At 41.1% G+C, this 24422-nt stretch overlaps 1 protein-coding gene across 2 annotated transcripts in view; it reads left to right on the forward strand.

Annotated features, from left to right (window-relative positions):
* The window catches only part of LOC139539973 (hepatocyte growth factor-like), a 30581-nt gene extending 7325 nt beyond the window's left edge, over positions 1–23256 (forward strand). The window contains exons 7-18 of one of the 2 annotated variants that reach the window (XM_071343431.1): positions 5076–5194; positions 6352–6517; positions 6608–6741; positions 9167–9260; positions 18484–18611; positions 18876–18908; positions 19005–19110; positions 19278–19352; positions 19471–19620; positions 19726–19832; positions 19936–20078; positions 20201–23256. In XM_071343431.1, the coding sequence (XP_071199532.1) occupies positions 5076–5194; positions 6352–6517; positions 6608–6741; positions 9167–9260; positions 18484–18611; positions 18876–18908; positions 19005–19110; positions 19278–19352; positions 19471–19620; positions 19726–19832; positions 19936–20078; positions 20201–20380 (1435 nt within the window). In that variant the 3' untranslated portion in view covers positions 20381–23256. Of the gene's footprint in view, positions 1–5075; positions 5195–6351; positions 6518–6607; positions 6742–9166; positions 9261–18474; positions 18612–18875; positions 18909–19004; positions 19111–19277; positions 19353–19470; positions 19621–19725; positions 19833–19935; positions 20079–20200 lie in introns of both variants that reach the window. The other variant, XM_071343430.1, reaches the window with a different exon arrangement.
* The last annotated feature ends 1166 nt before the right edge of the window (positions 23257–24422 follow it).

Consider the following 24422-nt stretch of genomic DNA (forward strand, 5'->3'; position numbering starts at 1 on the left):
CCTACATACACAATACTCCATAATGTTAAAGTATAATTGGCTGTGATAGAATTGGCTGTGATAGAATTGGCTGTGATAGAATTGGCTGTGATAGAATAAAAACTGGGGATGGATCCACAAAACTGTATTTATTTCACAATATTGACAGCGTGAAAAGAAGGAAGCCTGTAGATACAAATATTCCAAAACATGCATCCTGTTTGCAACAAGGCACTATAGTAACACTTCAAATCCTTATGTCCTGAAAACTAAGTGTTATGTTGGTGCAAATCTAATACAACACATTAGTGAGTACTACTCTCCATATTTTCAAGCATAGTGGCTGCATCATGTTATGGGTATGCTTGTAAATGCTAAGGGAGTTGTTCAAGATAAAAAAAGAAACAGAATGGAGCTAAGCACAGGCATAGTCCCTGAGGAAAACATTGTTCAGTCTGCTTTCCACCAGACACTGGGAGATGAATTCACCTTTCAGCTGGACAATAACCTAAAACACAAGGCCACATGTACACTGGACTGGCTTATCAAGAAGACAGTGAATGTTCCTGAGTGGCAGAGTTAAAGTTTTGACTTAAATCTACACTGAACAAAAATATGAATGGAACATGTAAAATGTTGGTCCAATGTTTCATGAGCTGAAATAAAAGATCCCAGAAATGTTCAATACGCACAAAAAGCTTATTTCTCTCAAATGTTGTGCACAAATTTGTTTACATCCCTTTTAGTGAGCATTGATCCTTTGCCATCTACCTGACATGTGTGGCATATCAAGAGCGTAATCATTACACAAGGTATACCTTTTGCTGGGGAGGATAAAAGGCCACGCTAAAATGTGCAGTTTTGTCACACAACACAATGCCACAGATGTCTCAAGTTTTGAGGGAGCGTGCAATTGTCATGATTACTGCATTTTAGAGAATTTGTCAGTACGTCCAACCGGCCTCAGAACCTCAGACCACGTGTATGAAGTCGTGTGGGCGAACGGTTTGCTGATGTCCACATTGTGAACACAGTGCCCCATGGTGGCGGTGTGGTTATGGTATGGGCAGGCAGGCATAAGCTACGGACAACGAACACAATTGCATTTTCATCTATGGCAATTTAAATGCACAGAGATACCATGACGAAATCCTGAGGCCCATTGTCGTGTCATTAATCCGCCGCCATCACCTCATGTTTTAGCATGATAATGCACGGCCCCATGTCACAAGTATCTGGAAACAATTCCTGGAAGCTTAAAATGTCCCAATTCTTCCATGGCCTGCATATTCACTGAACATGTCACCCATTGAGCATGTTAGGGATGCTCTGAATCGACGTGTACGAGAACGTGTTCCAGTTCCCGCCAATATCCAGTAACTTCGCACAGCCGTTGAAGAGGAGTGGGACAACATTCCACAGGCCACAATCAACAGCCTGATTAACTCGATGCAAAAGAGATGCATTAGGTAAATGGTGGTCACACCCGATACTGACTGGTTATTTGATACACGATCCTAGCTCTTGGTTTCTGTGATCAACAGATGCATATCTGTATTCCCAGTCAAGTGAAATCCATAAATTAGGGCCTTATAATTGTTTTTCAATTGGCTGATTTCCTTATATGAACTGTAAATCAGTAAAAAAAATTGTTGCATGTAACATTTGTTTTTGTTCATTAATACTTTTGATGATCTGAAATATTCTGCTTTTAAAAATGTTTATGCTGTTTTCAAATGAAACACAATACCTTGCTCTTGTTAAAAAAAAAAAATAATAATTATGGCAAGACCTGAAAATGGATGTCTAGCAATAATCAACAACAAATTTGATAGAGCTTGAAGATTATTTAAAAGAATAATGGGCAAATGTTGCACCAGGTTTCGAAAGCTCTTACATGCTGACTAGACCGGGCACGCGCATGCGTCTGCGTGCGCCAACACCCACATATTGATTTTGTTCATTCACACTAGACACGATCATCAGGACACAGAGGTTGAAATATCAAAACGAACTCTGAACCAACTATATTAATTTGGGGACAGGTCGAAACACATAAAACCGTCATGGACATTTAGCTAGATAGCTTGCTGATTCTAGCTAATTTGTCCTGGGATATAAACATTGGGTTGTTATTTGTGACCGGCCGCCTTGATTCGGTCATATGTAGCAAAAATGTTAATAGTGGTTTTTTACATGGGATAAAAGCAGAGACACAGAGCTACAAACTGGTATATCATACACTACATTTGAGGACCAATGGGAAAGTAATTCTGCTTTGAAAGTTGATAACCTCTACAGGATTTGTGTCCCTATACCAGGACTGTTGAGCTAACGTGCGCTAATGTGATTAGCATGATTTTGTAAGTAACAGTAAACTTTCCAGGACATAGACATGTCTTATATGGGCAGAACGCTTAAATTCTTATTAATCTAACTGCAGTGTCCAATTTACAGTAGCTATTACAGTGAAAAAATGCCATGCTATTGTTTGAGGAGAGTGCACAACAACAAAAACCTTTTATCACGGCAACTGGTTTGATACATTCACCTCTGAAGGTATATAATGTACTTACATTCAGTAATCTTGCTCTGATTTGTCATCCTGAGGGTCCCAGCGATAAAATGTAGCATAGTTTTGTTTGATAAAATACATTTTTATATTCAAATGTAGGAACTGGGTTCTACAGTTTGAACACCTGCTGTCTTTGGCTCCACACCCACCCCGCCCGGCCATCTAGATGTGTGAAAGTTAGTGTGTAAGCTAATGATCCATAATGTAAGACATTCCTGGGAGTGTGTAAACTTACATGTTGTATTACCATATCATTTTTGTATGTTCTCTGTAGTTATGTACTTGAAAATGTATCAATTGACCAATTCGGCACATTTGGGCAGACTTGATACAAAATACTGTGCAGTATTGCAATGATCCACTGGATCAATCTGAAACTTTGCACACACACTGCTGCCATCTAGTGACCTAAATCTAAATTGTGCCTAAACTGCAATATTATATTATGTCCTTTCTCTTGCATTTCAAAGATGATGGAGAAAAAAAATAGAAAACGCATGTTATTTTGTTTGTATTGTCTTTTACCAGATCTAATGTGTTATATTATCCTACATTAATTTCACATTTCCACAAACGTCAATGTGTTTCCTTTCAAATGGTATCAAGATTATGCATATCCTTGCTTCAGGTCCTGAGCAACAGGCAGTTGGATTTGGGTATGTAATTTTAGGCCTTTTTTTTATGGTCACATCCTTGTAACCTCACTTTTGAGAAAATGGCCTATGAATGTTTTGGTATGCACTGGAGACCTCATAGTTGTCTACACCCATTCAGCATTGTTTACACCCTCTTAAGCTTTAGCCCCACCCATCTCTTTAAGGGTTGATCCAAGCGTTCTGTCCTAAAAACAGCAGTCAAGCACCCAAGCTAACTAGCTAACGTTGGCTTTTTCCAGACACTAATGAGAGCTCATTGACCATTTTACTTGCCCTAGCAGAGCTGGTTAGGCTATTTTTATGTTATCCAGAGAGTTGGTGACTGCAGCTGTGCTCCTGGCAACAATTAACACTTTTTTCCCAACGTTTACTGACACCGGCCATATTCAATGGGTGTTGATCGTTCATAGATTTGTCAGTTATTCTGCACTCTGGCACAATCAGACGAGAGTGCACTGAAATTGGAGAAGATAGCCAGAGCGACTTTACCAGCTACGTCTATCAACAGTTGTTGCAGTGACATTCTATTGAAATGGATATTTGCACAGTGGAGTCTTTTGTTAAGACATGTAGCTAGCTAGCTAAACAATGAACCATAATCCCAACTCATGACATTACCACCTTGCATGAATTTGCAGGTAGCTAACCAACCAGGTTCAATGTTAGCTAGCTAACATTAGGCTATAACTACCAAAGCAATTGGCTTTGAGATACGAATAATAAGATCATGCACGTAATGTTAGCTGGCGAGCCAGCCAGCTAACGTTAGCTAGCTAGCTAACAGTATACTTTAACTTGAAATAAATACAATTTTCTGCCAAAATTAGAAATGTGTAATATCTAAAAATGTAGCTTGATAGACTATCTTACCCGTATACATCATCCCTGTCACAGATGCCAATGTTGCCCTTAGTTTGAAGATGTAATCCATAGACAGGTGTTTTCTCCATCTCCTTAGCTATCATACTCTAATTCCACTGATCTCAAAACTCGGTCCTCCAGAAAGTGGAGAGCAACACTTATGCAGTTCTAAACGCTGCGTTAGACAGGATTATCCACGCATACTGACCAGCTCAAATAGACAGAAGCGTGCTACAGTATATGGCAGACCAATCCAAACTCATCTTTCATCATGTCCAGCCCACTCATTATCTCAGCCAATCATTGCTGTCTTTTTCTGTGGTTAAAACAACTAGGCTCGTAATGTAACAATTTTACTCATATTTACAGATGACATACGGGTTTGTTATTAAGGCACAGGAAAGTTTACCTGTTCCAGAAGTCATTTCTGCCAAAAAACACATTTTGATTTAAAAAAAAGTTTACGTTCAAATGGCTCTGCTGTGAAGTAGTGACCAGTGACATATGCCTAGTTTCCTGAAATTAGTCACATTTTAACTGACATGCACAAGGTCCTTTTTCTCTGGGTCTTTGTAGAAATTGGGCCCATTTTGAGTCATACAAAATTGTGTGTTCTCTACTCAGACAATTAATCCACAAATTTAAGGGAAACCTAGTTAGTTTCTAGTAATCTTTCCTCCTTCAGTCTTTTTCTTCTTCTTCTGTGGACTTTTTATGTTGATTGGCAACCAACTTAAACTGCATTACCGCCACCAACTGGACTGGAGTGTGGACCTCAGTTCATCTTTCAATCACCCACGGGGCGGCAGGTAGCCTAGTAGTTAGAGCATTGGGCCAGTAACTGAAAGGTTGCTGGATCGAATCCCGGAGCTGATAAGGTAAAAATCTGTCTTTCTGCCCGTGAACAAGTCAGTTAACCAGTTAACCTCATTGCTCATGTGTATCTCCATCTGTCCCAATGACTTGTTGAAATCCTACTCTTCCCTCTGTGTGTTGTGTTGCAGGTATCCTGATAAAGGCCTGGTTGATAACTACTGTAGGAACCCAGATGGACGTCAACGACCGTGGTGTTTCACCACAAACCCACACACACTCTGGGAGTACTGCAACATCACAGCCTGCTGTGAGTGTCTGTGTGTGCATGTCTGTGTGTGGTGTGAGTAACTACTCCAAATTTACAGCTTCCTTTACCTGTCATTCCGCCCCCTCCTCTCTCTCTGATTGGCTAAGGATGAGGAATGCTGTTTGAAGGAACACACACCCTCTCATTTTACTCTGGTGTCCTGCTTCATTCACTGTTTATTGTTCTAAACAGGCCCTTGCGACTGTCCTGTAATTCTAGTGCTTTTCACACACAGAAACACACACGCACGCACAAGCACACACACATGCATGCACACACTCACACAAAGACACACACATACAGTACATGTGTACACAAACACAAACGTGTATGCACACACACTTTAGAAAGCTCAGGTACTCTGCTATATAAACCTCATGTCAGACACACAGTGTCACACACATTATGCTCCAGTTACAAGATGAGGGGTGTGTGTGTACCTGTTTATGCAAGAGAGGAAGAGAGAGAAATGCATCTCTATAGTCATCATATTTCTGCTTGTTGAGGGCTGAAGTGAAGAGAGTCTATAGAAGGTTGACAGAAAACAGCACTTAAACGCTGCAAGTGTGTTTTGTTTTTCTCTGTCTGGCTCTTCTCTGCTCTGTTCGAGTAATCAGGAGCTCTGGAACTGGGTCTTTACAAGATGCCGTCTTTTCAGTTGGACTCTTTCTTTGTCTCATTGTAGAATCTGATACAGGCCTTGGAAGTCAACCCAGTCTAGTTTTATGGTCTAACCCTTAAACGTTGTGTTATTGAAACCAAGGCAGAAAAAAAGACATAGAAACAAAGAGTTATATTGTTTTGGTCTGTTATATTCCCTGTACCTGTCTTCATTATCCTTACTAGTAGCAGTCTATTTTCAGACAGATCCACAGAAAACTGTCAGTTTAGATTCTGGACAGCTAATAGGCTACAGTATATTTCTGGGAAAATTGAGTCAGAATTATTTCCTTCTTATTGCAACTTAATTCATCAGCTAAATGGGTACAATGTATTGTATAGAGCAGTCCAAGTCAGCCTTGTCCTTGTTACAGTGTCTAAGTGGCACGTTGGCCTCAAGGAGAAACTATTTCAGTATAACAGAGGGTATAGGTATAGATAGGGTATAGATATGGCTATGTTTAATCTCTGTCACTTTCTCTCTCTCCCTCTCTCAGCCACAGACAGTGTGGTAGAGGTGGATGTGACTACTAGGTGTTTCCGGGGTCAAGGTGAGGGCTACAGAGGGTCAGTAGCAGTAACACCCAGTGGGGTGATCTGTCAACGCTGGGACTCGCAGTACCCCCACAACCACTCATACGTTCCACAGAACTACCGCTGCAAGTGAGTGAACCACACTTGTATCGACAGCCCTACACACAATATGTTTGTCTTTGTGTGAATCTATCTTTATTGTGTGTGTGTGTGTTTCAGAGACCTGAGGGAGAACAACTGCAGGAACCCAGATGGACGTGACCTCCCATGGTGCTTCACTTCAGACCCTAACGTTCGCACAGCGTTCTGCACTAACATCCCCCGCTGTGGCAAACAGAACACTGAACCTCAAGGTGAGAGCCTATTGTAACATAGCTCCAGGAGATGATACAAGTCTTCAGGTCTCAGACAATCATAGCTCAATGAGTGCTGTAGAGTGTGCAAAGCTGTCATCAAGACAACAGGTGGCTAATTTGAAGAATCTATTTTGATTTGTTTAACACTTTTTTGGTTACTACATGATTCCATATGTGTTATTTCATAGTTTTGATGTCTTCACTATTATTCTATAATGTAGAAAATAGTAAAAATAAAGAAAAACCCTGGAATGAGTAGATGAGTAGACTTTTACTGAAGTAGTATTTTACTGGGTAACTTTCACTTGAGTCATTTTCTATTAAGTTATCTTTACTTTTACTCAGGTATGACAATTGGCTACTTTTTCCACCACTGTGAATTATTTTGCTGTAACAATATAGGTCAAGTTAAGATCCCACATCTGTAGGACTCACATCTGTACATCTGTAGGACTAATGACAGACCACTACACATAAACAAACTAGCTCTGACACATTGGACAGTGAGGTGAGGCTCTGTCCCATCGGATAGAGAGAAGAAGGAAGCTATGAACCATTGGATAGAGAGGAGAAGTATAATGTCCCATTGGACATTAGCTTCTTTCTCCTCTCTATCCAATGGTTCATAGCTTCCTTCTTCTGTTCCATTTGGAGAAACGCTCACAGCATTTGGAGCTCAGCAGGTTCTTGGAGACTTGAGTGACATTAGAAGTCACCTGTGGCCGTATCTCAGAGTCGGAAGCAGAGTTGATAAGGCCAAACAACTCTAGAGATTTGGAGGAGTGCAGGGCAGGATTCTGAAGAAAAACTGGTCCAGACAGCCATGTCGTGTTGCTGAGGAGGGCTACTGTTACGGATCTAAACTCATGGTCAGCTGGGTTGAGATCTGTGGGCACGTACATCCATTGGTCTGGGGACATGGATTGCCAGATACGCTGAACTCTGTTGCTCACGTAGACGTAGAACTGCCTTGTTTGGTTGTGGATGTACCCAAGCACCACTTTGCTGTCCGAATAGTATATGATGCTGTCAAACTTCAGATCCATCTCCTCAACTATCAACTCTGCGATCTGGACTGCCACCACGGCTGCGCATAGTTCCAGTCTAGGGATAGTGAGTTCTGGCTGGGGAGCCAGCTTGGCCTTTCCAAAGACAAAGCCAACTTCACTTTTTTCGCTTTGGCAATGACTATACTAGCCCTTGAACTGGCTGACGACCTCGAACTCACTGATGATTTGTAAGAGCGCGAACTTATAGACTGTGAATCGAATGCTCCATGTTTCTCTTTAATGTTTTCATCTTTCTGCGTAGAATTTTCCTTACTACTTTCCTCCATGATGTGAGGTAAGCATGGCATGTAGGTGAAGACTTAAGCTGTCGATGTCGTGATGGCTTGCTCTGCGCCGAGATGACAGCCCGTTAAATCTTTAATCCTTACTGCTAAACGTGGAGGTTCCTCTCTTACTGGTAGCCGTGCCTGTCTTTTCACTATACTGGACTCGCTAAATGTATAGTAGCCCTTAGCCAGCTATCCAGTTAGCTAAGCATTCATTCAAATAACTCAGTGAGAAGCAGGGTGCCGGTTTGGAAGTTTACTTGAATCACAGTGTGATACTGCAACAAACACAAAAGTACATTGTTGTGTATTGATATTCTAATTTTGTCCCTTTAGGGCACCTGTAACCCCCCCCTACGTTGAAATGCTTGGAATGTTCTTCCTGTGAAACGCATTAAACAATGCCCACGTTAATTTCTACTCCCGTCTCATGTCCTGTCCTTATATTAGTTGTACAGTGTGCTATACAACATACATGTTTTCAGTTACAGCAGTATAGAGCACAGAATGTCATCCACAATAACTGTACTAAATGTATGAAATAAGGAATAAGAGTACTCAATCTAGACACATATAAAATAAAGTTACTAGAATGCAACTGTATGTTTGATATTGCTCAGCTAGGTGTCCCTAGAGAGAAATAGCAGTGAAGCTAATGCAAAGTAGCTAACAGCTAACTCAATTATTCATCTTTTACAGAAACATGAACATTATATGTGATACACATTTATTTTGTGTTAATAAACACATGTACTTACAGACATTGTGTCATATGAAGCTTATAAAGAATGATGTTGAAGGATTGTAACTACTCTGTCACACTTACACATTGCTTCACATCTGAAACTGCTTCCTGTCACATGACACAAACAGGTCACGTCTACACTGCTGCACTTAAACTGCCACTAGGGGGTGCTAAACAACTAACAGGTCCAGAACAGTCATGTTGTGGTCTACCAGTCAGGACAACAGAGATCAGGATAGTTTTCCTAATATATTTCCCTGGGGCTGGTTTGTAGTACTCTATTACATTAACATAAATATGTTTTCATATTTCATTAGCTTGGTCTCATGTATGTGTTCCAGACTGCTACACGGGTAGTGGAGAGAACTACAGAGGCGAGGTTTCCAGGACCAGGTCAGGTCTTCCCTGTTCCCTCTGGAGTGACCACAGCAACAGGTAACAAAACCACACGCTACACTTCTTTGTGTTTGTGTGTGGGTGGATGCCAGAGGGAGTGCCCTACCTATACGGAAAAGCCACATGAATTTCGCATGTAAACGGATGAAGTGTTTGTTTTTTTGCATGACCTGACATATCATACAAAATGGATGACGTAGTACACAATTTGATGACATAGTAAACAAAAAATGTGAGCACCACTTTGAAAACTACTGTCTGAAATCATACAAAAGTTTGAGAGTGCATCTTTAACCTGTAGTTGACCCCCTCGTTGGGACATTCCCCACGTCCCCAAAAAGACAAAGGCTATTTTAAGCTTACAGTAGGTGTTAGGCTTAGGGTTAGGGTTACAGTTAGGGTTAGAATTAGGGGTAGGGGTTAGGGAAAACATATGCTGTGTGTGTGTGTGTGTGTGTGTGTGTGTGTGTGTGTGTGTGTGTGTGTGTGTGTGTGTGTGTGTGTGTGTGTGTGTGTGTGTGTGTGTGTGTGTGTGTGTGTGTGTGTGTGTGTGTGTGTGTGTGTGTGTGTGTGTAAAAGCATCTGGGGAACATGATTCAAGCCTCACCTCTGAACCTGAAGTGTTTTCGGGAACACTTCTCACTTCAAAGCCAAATAGCTCCTCTGCTTGGCTCCCACCCAGGGGTTAGACGTCAGAGGTCAGGGATAGAGTTGAATATTTTCCCGGTAATTTACAAATGTTTCATCCCGAGAATGAATCACTTTTCCCCCGGCGACCTGGTATTTCCAGTCAAAACCAGAAGTGTCATTCTAAAACATATAAAGCATATTAATATGTCTCGATTTGATTATAGCATGAATCTGCGATAAAATTCAAGCATGATGCTACCTGAGCCTGATGAGCCATACATTAAAGACATTTTATGAGTCCATGCCTAAAAAAGTGTAAAAGATTGTGCAGTTATCCAAGACAGCATATACAGTGCATTCGGAAAGTATTCAGACACCTTGACCTTTTCCACAATTTGTTAAGTTACAGCGTTATTCTAAAATGGATGAAATAGTTTTTTCTCCTCATCAATCTACACACAATAGCCCATAGTGACAAAGCAAAAACAGGTTTTAAGACATTTTTGCAAATGTATAAAAAAAAATAATGGAATTTACATATTTACATCAGTATTCAGCCACTTAACTCAGTACTTTGTTGAAGCACCTATGGCAGCAATTACAGTCTCGAGATCCTCTCAAGCTCTGTTAGGTTGGATGTGGAGCGTTGCTACACAGCTATTTTCAGGTCTTTCCAGAGATGTTCGATCAGGAACTTGTTTGGGATAGGGGGCAGCATTTTGAAATGCCTCCTACTCAGTCCCAGATGCTAATATATGCATATTATTAGTAGTATTGGATATAAAACACTCTGAAGTTTCTAAAACTGTTTGAATGATGTCTGTGAGTATAACAGAACTCATATGGCAGGCAAAAACCTGAGAAAAAATCCAAACAGGAAGTGGGAAATCTGAGGTTTATAGTTTTTGAACTCACCCCTATCGAATACACAGTGGGATATGGGTTATTTTTCACTTCTTAAGGCTTCCACTAGATGTCAACCGTCTTTAGAACGTGGTTTCAGGCTTCTCATGTGAAGGGGGGCTGGATGGGAGATGCTTGAGTAAGGGGTCTGCCTACAGCCTCGTTCTCAGTCACGCGCTTTCACTTGAGAGGTTGCTCTCGTTCCAGTGCATTTCTACAGACAATGGAATTCTACGGTTGGAACATTATTGAACTTTTATGGTAAAAACATCCTAAAGATTGATACTATACTTAGTTTGACAAGTATCTTCGACCTGTAATATAGCTTTTTGAACGTTTCGTCCGAATGGACCAGATCGCGCTTTTGGATTGTTTACCAAAAGCCCTAACAAAAGAAGCTATTTGACATAAATGGACATAAATGATGGACAGTATCGAACAAAACAAGCATTTATTGTGGAACTGCGATTCCTGGGAGTGCATTCTGATGAAGATCATCAAAGGTAAGTGAATATTTCTAATGCTATTTATGAATAATGTTGACTACCCAACATGGCGGATATTTCTCTGGCTGGTTTGGGCTCTGAGCGCCGTTCTCAGATTATGCTTTTTCTGTAAAGTTTTTTGGAAATCTGACACAGCGGTTGCATTAAGGAGAAGTGTATCTAAAGTTTCATGTATAATAGCTGTATTTTCATCAACATTTATTATGAGTATTTCTGTGAATTCATATAGCTCTCTGCAATATCACTGCATGTTTTGGAACTACTGAATCTAACACGCCAATGTAAAATAAGATTTTTGGATATAAATATGAACTTTACCGAACTAACATACTGTACATGTATTGTGTAACATGAAGTCCTATGAGTGTCATCTGATGAAGATCATCAAAGGTTAGTGATTCATTTTATCTCTATTTGTGCTTTTTGTGACTCCTCTCTTTGGCGGGAAAAATGGCTGGGTTTTTCTGTGACTTGGTGGTGACCTAACATAATCGTAAAGCATTTTTGAAATCAGACACTGTGGCTGGATTAACGAGAATTTTATCTTTAAAATGGTGCCTAATACTTGTATGTTTGAGAAATTTTATTGATGAGATTTCTGTTTTGTATTATGTCCAGGCTCTGGCTGGGCCACTCAAAGGCATTTAGAGACTTGTCCCGAAGCCACTCCTGCGTTGTCTTGACTGTGTGCTTAGGGTCGATGTCCTGTTGGAAGGTGAACCCTCGCCCCAGTCTGCGGTCCTGAGCGCTCTGAAGCAGGTTTTCATCAAGGATCTCTCTGTACTTTGCACCGTTCATCTTTCCCTCGATCCTGACAAGTTTCCTATTCTCTGCAGCTGAAAAACATCCCCACAGCGTGATGCTGCTACCAGCAAGCTTCACCGCAGGGATGGTGACAGGTTTCCTCCAGACATGACGCTTGGCATTCAGGCCAAAGAGTTAAATCTTGGTTTCATCAGACCAGATAATCTCTTTTTTCATGGTCTGAAAGTCCTTAAGGTACCAACTTGGCAAACTCCAAGCGGGCTGTCATGTGCATTTTACTGAGGAGTGGATTCCGTCTGGCCATTCTAACATAAACGCCTGATTGGTGGAGTGCTGCGGAGATTGTGCTGCAGAGATCCCATCTCCAAAGAGGAACTCTAGAGCTCTGTCAGAGTGACAATTTCTTCGACCTCATGGCTTGGTTTTTGCTCTGACATGCACTGTCTACTGTGGGATCTTATATAGACAAGTGTGTGCCTTTCCAAAACATGTCCAGTCATTTTAATTTACCACAGGTGAACACCAATCAAGTTGTAAAAACATCTCAAGGATGATCAATGGAAACAGGATGCACCTGAGCTCAATTTTAAGTCTCATAGCAAAGTGTCTGAATACTTATGTACATTTTTCTTTTTTTACATTTGCAAATATTTCTAAAAACCTGTTTTTGTTTTGTCATTATGGGGTATTGTCTGTAGATTGATGAGGATTGGATTTGATTTAAAGCATTTTAGAATAAGGCTGTAACATAACAAAATGTGGAAAAGGTCAAGGGGTCTGAATACTTTCCGAATGCACTGTATAATATACTGTTTATGCTACCGCCAGAAAAACATAAAAGGCCATAAATGTAGCTATGCTCTCTTTGGTTTATAAATGTGTTAAGCTCCAGTAGGCTAATAATTTTGAGTGTGGATTGTATTCTATTATACTGTATTATAGGACTGGAATTACGAACCTCTTTCAATGAAGCTCGGAGAGAACATGCGATGCTGGTGCAGGATATGTGTTCAACATGTCGGTTTGTGATATTTCTGCCCTACTAGAGCTGCCCTGGTAAACTGTAAGTGCTGTTATTGTGAAGAGGAAACATCTAGGAGCAACAACGGCTCATCCGCAAAATGGTAGGCCACACAAGCTTACAGAATGGGACCGCTGAGTACGGAGGCATGTAGCGCGTAAAAATCGTCTCTCCTCAGTTGCAACACTCACTACCGAGTTTCAAACTGCCTCTGGAAGTAATGTCTGGAAGTATAATCACCATGTGCAATGCCAAGAGTCGGATGGAGTGGTGTAAGCTCATTGTCTTTGGACTCTGGAGCAGTGGAAATGCATTCTCTGGAATGATGAATCACGCTTCACCATCTGGCAGCCCTATGGATTAATTTTGGTTTGGCTGATGCCAGGAGAACTCTACCCGCCCCAATGCATTGTGCCAACTGTAAAGTTTGGTGGAGAAGGAATATTGGTCTGGGGCTGTTTTTCATGGTTAGGGCAAAGCCCCTTAGTTCCAGTGAAGGGAAATATTAGCGTTATAGCATACAATGACATTCTATACGATTCTGTGCTTCCAACTTTGTGGCAACAGTTTGGGGAAGGCCCTTTCCTATTCCAGCATGACAATGCCCCCGTGCAAAAAGAGAGGTCCATACAGAAATGGTTTGTGGAGATCGGTGTGAAAGAACTTGACTGGCCTGCACAGAGCCCTGACCTCAAACCCATAGAACACATTTGGGATGAATTGGAACACCAACTGCAAGCCAGCTTAATCACCAAACATCAGTGCCCGACCTCCCTAATGCTCTTCTGGCTGAATTGAAGCAAGTCCCCGCAACAATGGTCCAACATCTATTGGAAATCCTTCTCAGAAGAATGGAGGCTGTTATAGCAGCAAAGGGGGGACCAACTCAATATTAATGCCCATGATTTTGGAATGAGATGTTTGAAAAGCAGGTGTCTACATACTTTTGGTCATGTAGTGTGTGTGGATCTATATACAGTTTAAGTTGGAAGTTTACATACACTTAGGTTGGAGTCATTAAAACTCGTTTTTCAATCACTCCACAAATGTCTTGTTAACAAACTACAGTTTTGACAAGGTGGTTAGGACATCTACTTTGTGCATGACACGAGTAAGTTTTCCAACAATTGTTTACAGACAGATTATTTCACTTATAATTCACTGTATCACAATTCCAGTGGGTCAGTAGTTTACATACACTAAATTGACTGTGCCTTTAAACAGCTTGGAAAATTCCAGAAAATGTCATGGCTTTATAAGCTCCTGATAGGCTAATTGACATAATTTGAGTCAATTGGAGGTGTACTTGTGGATTTATTTCAAGGCATACCTTCAAACTCAGTGCCTTTTTGCTTGACATCATGGGAAAATCAAAAGAAATCAGCCAAGACCTCAGAAAAAAATGTAGACCTTCACAAGTCTGGTTCATCCTTGGGAGCAATTTCCAAATGCCTGAAGGTACCACGTTCATCTGTATAAACAATAGCACGCAAGTATAAACATCATGGGACCACGCAGCTGTCATTCCGGTCAGGAAGGAGACGCGTTCTGTCTCCTAGAGATCAACGTACTTTAGTGCAAAAAGTGAAAATCAATCCCAGAACAACAGCAAAGGACCTTGTAAAGATGCTGGAGGAAACAGGTACAAAGTATCTATATCCACAGTAAAACGAGTCCTATATCGGCATAGCAAGGAAGAAGCCACTGCTACAAAACAGCCAAAAAAAAGCCAGACTACGGTTTGCAACTGCACATGGGGACAAAGATCATACGTCTTGGAGTAATGTCCTCTGGTCTGATGAAACAAAAATAGAACTGTTTGGCCATAATTGTAACGAATTTTCGTCGGGAGAAGGAGAAGAGGACCAAGGTGCAGCGTGGTAAGTATTCATAAATACGTTTCTTTAATAAATATGAACACTCTAACAAAACGACAAACGAGCAGTTCTGAAAGGTGACGACAAACACTAAACAGAAAATAATAACCCACAACTCAAAGTGGGAAAACAGGCTACCTAAGTATGGTTCTCAATCAGAGACAACGATTGACAGCTGCCTCTGATTGGGAACCATACCAGGCCAAACACAGAAATACAAAACCTAGAACAAAACATAGAATGCCCACGCCAACTTACGCCCTGACCAAACCAAAATAGAGACATAAAAAAGAAACTAAGGTCAGAACGTGACAATAATGGCCATTGTTATGTTTGAGGAGAAAGGGGGAGGCTTGCAAGTCGATGTTGTGGTGGTGCATTGCTGTAGGAGGGACTGGTGCACTTCACAAAATAGTTGGCATCATGAGGGAGGAAAATTATGTGGATATACTGAAGCAACATCTCAAGACATCAGTCAGGAAGTTAAAGCTTGGTCTTCCAAATGGACAATGAACCCAAGGATACTATCAAAGTTTTGGCAAAATGGCTTAAGGACAACAAAGTCAACGTATTGGAGTGGCCATCACAAAGCCCTGACCTCATCCTATAGAACATTTGTGGGCAGAACTGAAAAAGCAGTGTGCGAGCAAGGAGGCCTACAAACCTGACTCAGTTATACCAGCTCTGTCAGGAGGAATGGGCCAAAATTCACCCAACTTATTGTGGGAAGCTTGTGGAAGGCTTTCCCAAATGTTTGACCCAAGTTAAACAATTTAAAGGCAATGCTAGCAAATACTAATTGAGTGTATGTAAACTTCTGACCCACTGGGAATGTGATGAAGGAAATAAAAGGTGAAATAAATCATTCTCTCTACTATTATTCTGACATTTCACATTCTTAAAATAAAGTGCTGATCCTAACAGACCTAAAACAGGGAATTTTTACTAGGATTAAATGTCAGGAATTGTGAAAAACTGAGATGTATTTGGCTAAGGTGTATGTAAACTTCCGACTTCAACTGTATATATATATATACAGTGGGTCAAAAAAGTATTTAGTCAGCCACCAATTGTGCAAGTTCTCCCACTTAAAAAGATGAGAGAGGCCTGTAATTTTCATCATAGGTACACTTCAACTATGACAGACAAAATGAGAAAAAAAAAATCCAGAAAATCACATTGTAGGATTTTTAATGAATTTATTTGCAAATTATGGTGGAAAATAAGTATTTGGTCAATAACAAAAGTTTCTCAATACTTTGTTATATACCCTTTTTTGGCAATGACAGAGGTCAAACGTTTTTTCTTCACAAGGTTTTCACACACTGTTGCTGGTATTTTGGCCCATTCCTCCATGCAGATCTCCTATAGAGCAGTGATGTTTTGGGGCTGTTGCTGGGCAACACGGACTTTCAACTCCCTCCAAAGATTTTCTATGGGGTTGAGATCTGGAGACTGGCTAGGCTAGGCTAGCCTAGGCCAAAAACTCAACTGATTGGCTGAAACGCATAAAGACGGAAATAAATTCCTCAAATTATCTTTTAACAAGGCACACCTGTAATTTAAATGCATTCCAGGTGACTACCTCATGAAGCTGGTTGAGAGAATGCCAAGAGTGTGCAAAGCTGTCATCAAGGCAAAGGCTGACTAATATATTTTTATTTGTTTAACACTTTTTTGGTTACTACATGATTCCATATGTGTTGTTTCATAGTTTTGATATCTTCATTATTATTCAACAATGTAGAAAATAGCAAAAATAAAGAAAAACCCTGGAATGAGTAGGTGTGTCCAACTTTTGACTGGTACATAAAAAAGATATATACATATTTAAATGAATATTGAACAGTATTGTCTGTTTTGGAGGCAATTTAAAGGAATTGATTGCGAGAAAGATTGCAATAGTGTGCTTGCTTATGCACTGATTTAAAGCAATGATATTCGAGTGATAGGCTGTTTTAACAAGAACAAAAAACATATTTACAATTAAAAATTTAAGGTGACCCCCAAAAGCCAGATGGAGATGTGTAAATTAGATGCGCATTCGGTCCTTATTACAGTAGCATAATCTATGCTGCAAACTAGCTCTCAAAGTCTCACTTCAGAATTAGACGTTCATCCATGTTTCTCAAATGTCAAATTTCGAGGTTGTTGCAAACGTCAAATTTCAAACTGTTTAAGGTTAAGTTTAGGCATTAACTCAACATTTTTAAGGTTTGGGTTAAGTTTATTCATTAACTCTGAAATCTTAAGGTTAGGTATTAACTCTGACTGGGGTTAAGGTTTGGGATAGGCTTTCTTTCGCTGGATTCGAACTTCCAACTTTTGGAATCAGAGGTAGATCCACCATCCCTTTCCACAACCGAAACCTATCCCCGTCTACAACTGAAACCTATCCCCGTCTACAACTGAAACCTATCCCCGTCTACAACTGAAACCTATCCCCGTCTATAACTGAAACCTATCCCCGTCTACAACTGAAACCTATCCCCGTCTACAACTGAAACCTATCCCCGTCTACAACTGAAACCTATCCCCGTCTACAACCGAAACCTATCCCCGTCTACAACTGAAACCTATCCCCATCTACAACTGAAACCTATCCCCGTCTACAACTGAAACCTATCCCCCATGGATGGATGTCGAATACTAACTTGTATCAAGAGTGACGTGGCTGATGCTGCAGAAAATGTAGGCCTACCTGTCACAGAAGAAAAGTTACCATGATGAGATGATACATGCATTGTAAACTGCGCTCCTACTGAGATGAGCTGTCCGTCCCCACCCTGCACGTTGATTTTTACATTTACTAACCTTTATTTAACTAGGCAAGTCAGTTAATGAGAACACATTTTCATTTACACTGACGGCCTACTTGTAAAGCCTCCCCAGGCAAACCTGGGCCAATTGTGCACCACCCTATGGGACTCCCGATCACGGCCGGTTGTGGTACAGCCTTGGATCGAACTTGGGTCTGTAGTGATGCCTCTAGCTCTGTGCCACTCGGGGATTGAGCATGCAGATAGAAGTCCATAGAGAAGACAGATTTAGACATTGCATATAATTAACAGTTCCATTTCACATCATGCTGTTCATAGAAATAATTTATTATAATATACCGGTTTCTCGCAGTTATTTATCCCGTGAAAAGGAAGTGGGTTTGGGCAGGAAATCTCGATAACCCGTTTCCTGGTATTCAACCCTAGTCAGGGATCAGCGGTTTATTGTTTATGTTAAAGAGACTCAGAGGGATCATCCCTCTCTCACACTCAAACTCACACACACACTCGCTGTGCGTCAGTGATGGGTCCTCCTCTGAATTCCCCTCTTCTTATCATCCAGGAATGTCTGGGAAAGAATTCTGTTGGTCACGTTCCAAACATTACGATCATTTTTCTGTCAGTGGAGATGTGTGGGTGTATGTGAGGGAGAGAGAGAGAGAAAAAGAGAGAGAGAAACCGTACACACCTGTGGTAGGCTCAATATGCTAGGCTGACTGTATCTCTTACACTGTTATATAAACTCTACGCTTCTTTTTTGCGTGTGTTTAGTGGTGACAGAGATGCGGCGGTGCTGACTGTCAGACAGGAGGGGAGTTTCTGTAGGAACCCAGACAGAGACACATACGGCCCCTGGTGTTACACTAACAGCACTGCTATACCCTGGGACTACTGCAGCATCAAACTATGTGAGTCACACACACACACACACACACACACACACACACACACACACACACACACACACACACACACACACACACACACACACACACACACACACACACACACACACACACACACACACACACACACACACACACACACACACACACACACACACACACACACACACACACACACACACACACACACACACACACACACACACACCTGCTGTAGTGGCATCGTCACTGAGACCTCCATCTTGTGTTTCATCCTCTGTCATACAGGTGAACCATCAGAGAACACCATTCCACAGAGAGGTCAGTCCTTCAACTCACGCCTTCTGGCATTCATCTTGTACCTCTTCGGGTAAACCATGTTTTTTCAACATAGCTTCCTCTTTCTCAACTTGTCAGTGGAGGTGTCCAAGGTGTTGTGTTTCATCCATAAGAGGACCAGGATAGTAGGAGGAGCTCCAATTGCCATTACAGATGGAAGCTGGATGGTCAGCATACAGAAAGGGTACACACACACAAACACACATAGACACACAATTGGCTTTGCATCTCTGTATTCTATAGGTGTAAACTGCTCTTGTGGCAGATGTATAGACCATCTGTCCCAGTGTTGGAGTTAGCGAAGGTTCATCGCCAGTGTGTGATATCATGTGTGTTGTGTTCCTTCACCAGGTCCAGTCACTGGTGTGGAGGTTCTCTTATACGGGAGGAATGGGTTCTCACTGACAGACAGTGTTTCTCCTCATGGTATCTGGACCTCTCTCTCCCTCTCAATATTTATTTTTAGCTCTTTTCCTTTCTCCTTTCTTCCTCTGTACCTATTTCTTTACTATACTTACATCTGTCTCCACCTGTCTCCACCCAGTGTTCCAGACCTGAGTGAGTACCGTGTTTGGTTGGGTGTGTCAGACCTCCGTGGCTCGGCTCCTAACGGCACCTTCAAACAGGAAGTCTCCATCTCCCATGTGGTCTGTGGTCCTGAGGGCTCCAACCTGGCCCTCATACGGCTGGCCAAGTGAGTGCATAAACAGAAATATACAAACACAGCTGGTCGTTTTACATAGTGTTCTACTCCTGAAATAACTTTTTGTTGATATGATTATGTCTTTGTCTCTATAAGGCCTGCCCTCCCTGCAGACAGTGTTCACACCATTCAGCTGCCGGTGGCTGGGTGCTCTATTGCTGAGGGTACGATGTGTAGCATGTATGGATGGGGTGAAACCAAAGGTACACACACATACCATAATACCCATCAGGATTTTATCATCTAGATAAGGAACTGGTTATTCATTAGCTCTACTGATCAAAATCTCCCCCTTCTCTCTCTCAGGGACGGGTCATGAGGGTGTACTGAAGGTGGTCCATCTACCCATGGTCAGTAATGAGAGGTGTAGAGAACAACACAGAGGGAACCTCCACATCACAGACACCAAGATCTGCGCTGGGGGGAGGAGGGACGAGGGGGTCTGTGAGGTAAGGAGGCTGGTGAACTGCTAATGAAATGTTCTGCACTTAAACACTTGAAAAGAGTTTACCCTCACCAGGAGAGTACTATATGTCCTTACTAATGTATGTTTTATGTCTCTCACCGTCAGAGGGACTATGGCGGCCCCTTGGTGTGCCAGGAAGGAGAGAGCAGGGTCATAGTGGGGGTCAGTGTCCATGGCAGAGGCTGTGCCCGTGCCAACCGCCCTGGCATCTTCATCAACATCCCCTTCTACACACAGTGGATCCACAAGGTGTTCAGACACTACCCTGAACCTCAGATCAACTAGAGACTAACCTTTATCCCATCATCAACTAGAGACTAGACCCAACCTTGAGACATCCTACAACCGGTGGATCCATAAGATCTTCAGACACTATCCTGACCCGTACCCTGATCTGACCAACTAGAACCACCTTGATATAGACACATTGTTGTGTAAGTCCAGTAAGGAACAGCTGAGTCCTCGTGCATTTGAAAGGGGGGAAAATCCAGCCGTATTGTAAATATCAGACGCAACTCCAGACTTGATGCTGGACTGCTAAAAGACTCATCATGGGCTTCTATATGTCTGTGGAGTGGAACATAATTGTGTTGATAAAACTGCTGGATTGATCTTTAGATAATGTAAATATGTATTGTTACAAACATGCTACTAAGGACAACAGAGGTGTGGATATGTGGTTGGCCAACGACCATGTCCTGAAGCTGGTAAGGTTTGGAGTCAGAAAGACGCTGTAGATAAGATGGTAAAAGTGGGAATACACTTGATTCCGGACGTTACTTGAATGTACTGAAAACCAAAAGGCAGTAGCTCTCCACTTCTGTAGTGTGCTTCTGTAGGGCACTGTCAAGGGAACTAAAATATAGCTGGGTCGTTCCACCAATTCGGTGCCTTTTGAGAAGTGTAAAACATTTAATTTGACCAAATTTTAACATTCTGCCACAAAGAGCACATGTTCAACTTAAAAAATAAAAAATTTCCCCATCTCAAGAGGTTAAATAAAAAAATGGTTTATGATTTCATCTTAAATCAGCCATAAAACCCTTGTGAAATGGGGATGGAAGCTTGTTGTGTGCAACAGGGAGTGTCAATTGAATGCCAGCTTCACAAAATGTTTTATATTGTTTAAAAATTTCGAGCCTGTCTATCTATGGGTAACAGGGTTGACGTGTTATGCTCGACCTGCTCAGTTTTCCACCACAAAACACCAGAAAATTGCCAAAAAGAGTATAACCAGCTAACCTGCTTTTACATTATGATTTGACTATTAGATGTTCGATGTTTCTTTTGATTAAAATATTTACGTAGGAATAGTTTCACCATATTAAAATTAGAGTTCAGTTCACATAAACAGGTTTGACCTTAAAATGAGGGACAGAGGTAAATGAATCACAAATTACATTAAATAAATAATCATCTTCAGAAATGACTTTACAAAGCAACAAAATAACTAGGACTTTACAATGATGGTGAAAACATGGAGAAATGTTGTGGTTAAGTGGGTTAAAATCATCCTAGAAGTCACGGTGGGTTCACGAAAAAACATGTAAAAATGCTGACTTTATCAAGTCTTTATTCATATAAAAATCTGATATATTGAATATATTGACATATTGAATTCTCCATGTGGTCTATATTAAAGGGCACTTCATTTAATGTAACAGACTTTTAAAATGCAATATTGGTGCACAATTTCTACTTTATTGTCAAAGGGAAGCAAAAGGCTCTCTTTTCGTGGAACAACCCAGCTCTGTACATCTGAGGGCATTTTACTGTACTATACCTATAAGTGTCTCAGTGTAAATAGTTTTCTGAGTGTAAATCTGACAGGCTGAATGTGATATGGGTCTTATAGACCTGTGAGAGGATGGGGACGTTGGCCTTTTTAGGAACATGGAAAGATCAACATGAAGCCATTGAAGGTATATACAGTACATGTATGTGTAAATATGTTTTATTTCTGTGTATGTATTGTAAAGGTAAAAGGGTATGCAGCTACAAGCCTTTCCAGTTTCCTCTAACCCTCTCCTTTCTATCCATTTTAACTCTCCTTGTCATCTATTCTCCCCCTCTCTCTTCCTGCAGTGATGTATTCTGTTTGATACACACACACACACACATAATCAGTCATACTGATTGTGTGTGTATCAAACAGAATGTGTGTGTGTGTTTGTATGTGCGTGTGTGTGCGAGTGGGTTCTGTGAAATCTATCAGAGTGAGTTATATTCCCTCACCTCCCTCAGCCTCTGGCAGACATCCAGTAACTATCTACTCTGGAAATGAATTTTCACAGACTCTGTCACCGCAAACTGTTATCAAAATGGAGCTGTTGGCTACTGTATGTTCAGTGTTATTGTGAGAATATTAGCCTCTATCTCTATCACACATTGATCTGACTATTTCACCTGTGAATGTGAGTGGTCCCTCAAAGAACTAACCCCTACTTTATAGCTTTAATTGTATTTCGTGTGTGTATTTGTAAATGTAGTGAAGTTGCATTCTGTGTCTGTGTGTATATGTGTGATGTGAAGTTTTTATGCTGCTATACAAGGTTGTAAAATATTACATTATATGTACATGTACACTATAGGCTACTGTTCATATATTGTTTTTCATTTGAATACTCCATGTCAATATTACAGTACTATGATATACCTGTAGTACACCGTGTTCCTATCTTAATGTATCTGTAAGTTAATCATTGAATACTGTTTTAATGTGTTTATATTTTAGTGTTACAGTATATTACGTCATGGTACCATACCCACATACAATGAGTTTGTTCATTTAATTTGCATTAGGTGGTTGTGAGTGCAATCATTAGGCCTAATTTCAATGTCAACGTTTCAGCGAGAATTTGATGCGTTCACAACCAGGCGTTATAACAGTAGACCAAGGCTTCTAACAGGTGTCTATTCAATTCGATTCAGAAAGCATCCATCAAAGGATGGAAGGAAGATGTCTTTGACGCGCATCTCACATAGGTCTGTAATGCACATTGAAAACTCCAACGCTGACATACATGGGACAAGAAAATAAAAAGGTAGGCGCTAATGTCTTTAAAAAAGTATGAAAATGTATGCACTCACTACTGTAAGTCAAATAAAATAACAATAATAATGGCGCCGGAGGGGAGGGCTGCCATTTTACGGACTTCTAACCAACTGTGCTATTTTGTTTTTTCGCATTGTTTGTAACTCATTTTGTACATAATGTTGCTTCTACCGTCTCTTATGACCGAAAAGAGCTTCTGGACATCAAAATAGCAATTACTCACTTCGAACTGGACAAAGATTTTTCTTTAATGAGTCCGATGCAAAGGATATACTGCTTTGTCAAGAAAAAGCCCAAATCCCTGTCAGTGTGAAGAAAAGACATAGAAAAAGGGTGAGGACTGCGGTGTGCCTTGTATAAATTTGCAGATGAGTAGGTAAACCACCTCTACCCTCGGTATTATTGGCCAATGTGCTATCATTGGAAAACAAACTAAACAATCTGCGATTAAGACTATCCCACCAACGGTACATTAAAAACTGTAATATCTTATGTTTCACCGAGACTTTGCTGAACACCGATAATAGCGTCTGATAAATGAATACATTTAAAAAAATATATACAGTGGGGAGAACAAGTATTTGATACACTGCCGATTTTGCAGGTTTTCCTACTTACAAAGCATGTAGAGGTCTGTCATTTTTATCATAGGTACACTTCAACTGTGAGAGACGGAATCTAAAACAAAAATCCAGAAAATCACATTGTATGATTTTTAAGTAATTAATTAGCATTTTATTGCATGACATAAGTATTTGATACATCAGAAAAGCAGAACTTAATATTTAGTACAGAAACCTTTGTTTGCAATTACAGAGATCATACGTTTCCTGTAGTTCTTGACCAGGTTTGCACACACTGGAGCAGGGATTTTGGCCCACTCCTCCATACAGACCTTCTCCAGATCCTTCAGGTTTCGGGGCTGTCGCTGGGCAATACGGACTTTCAGCTCCCTCCAAAGATTTTCTATTGGGTTCAGGGCTGGAGACTGGCTAGGCCACTCCGGGACCTTGAGATGCTTCTTACGGAGCCACTCCTTAGTTGCCCTGGCTGTGTGTTGCGGGTCGTTGTCATGCTGGAAGACCCAGCCACGACCCATCTTCAATGCTCTTACTGAGGGAAGGAGGTTGTTGGCCAAGATCTCGCGATACATGGCCCCATCCATCCTCCCCTCAATACGGTGCAGTCGTCCTGTCCCCTTTGCAGAAAAGCATCCCCAAAGAATGATGTTTCCACCTCCATGCTTCACGATTGGGATGGTGTTCTTGGGGC

This window comes from Salvelinus alpinus, chromosome 15, assembly GCF_045679555.1.
Source record: "Salvelinus alpinus chromosome 15, SLU_Salpinus.1, whole genome shotgun sequence".
Classification (NCBI taxonomy): domain Eukaryota; kingdom Metazoa; phylum Chordata; class Actinopteri; order Salmoniformes; family Salmonidae; genus Salvelinus; species Salvelinus alpinus.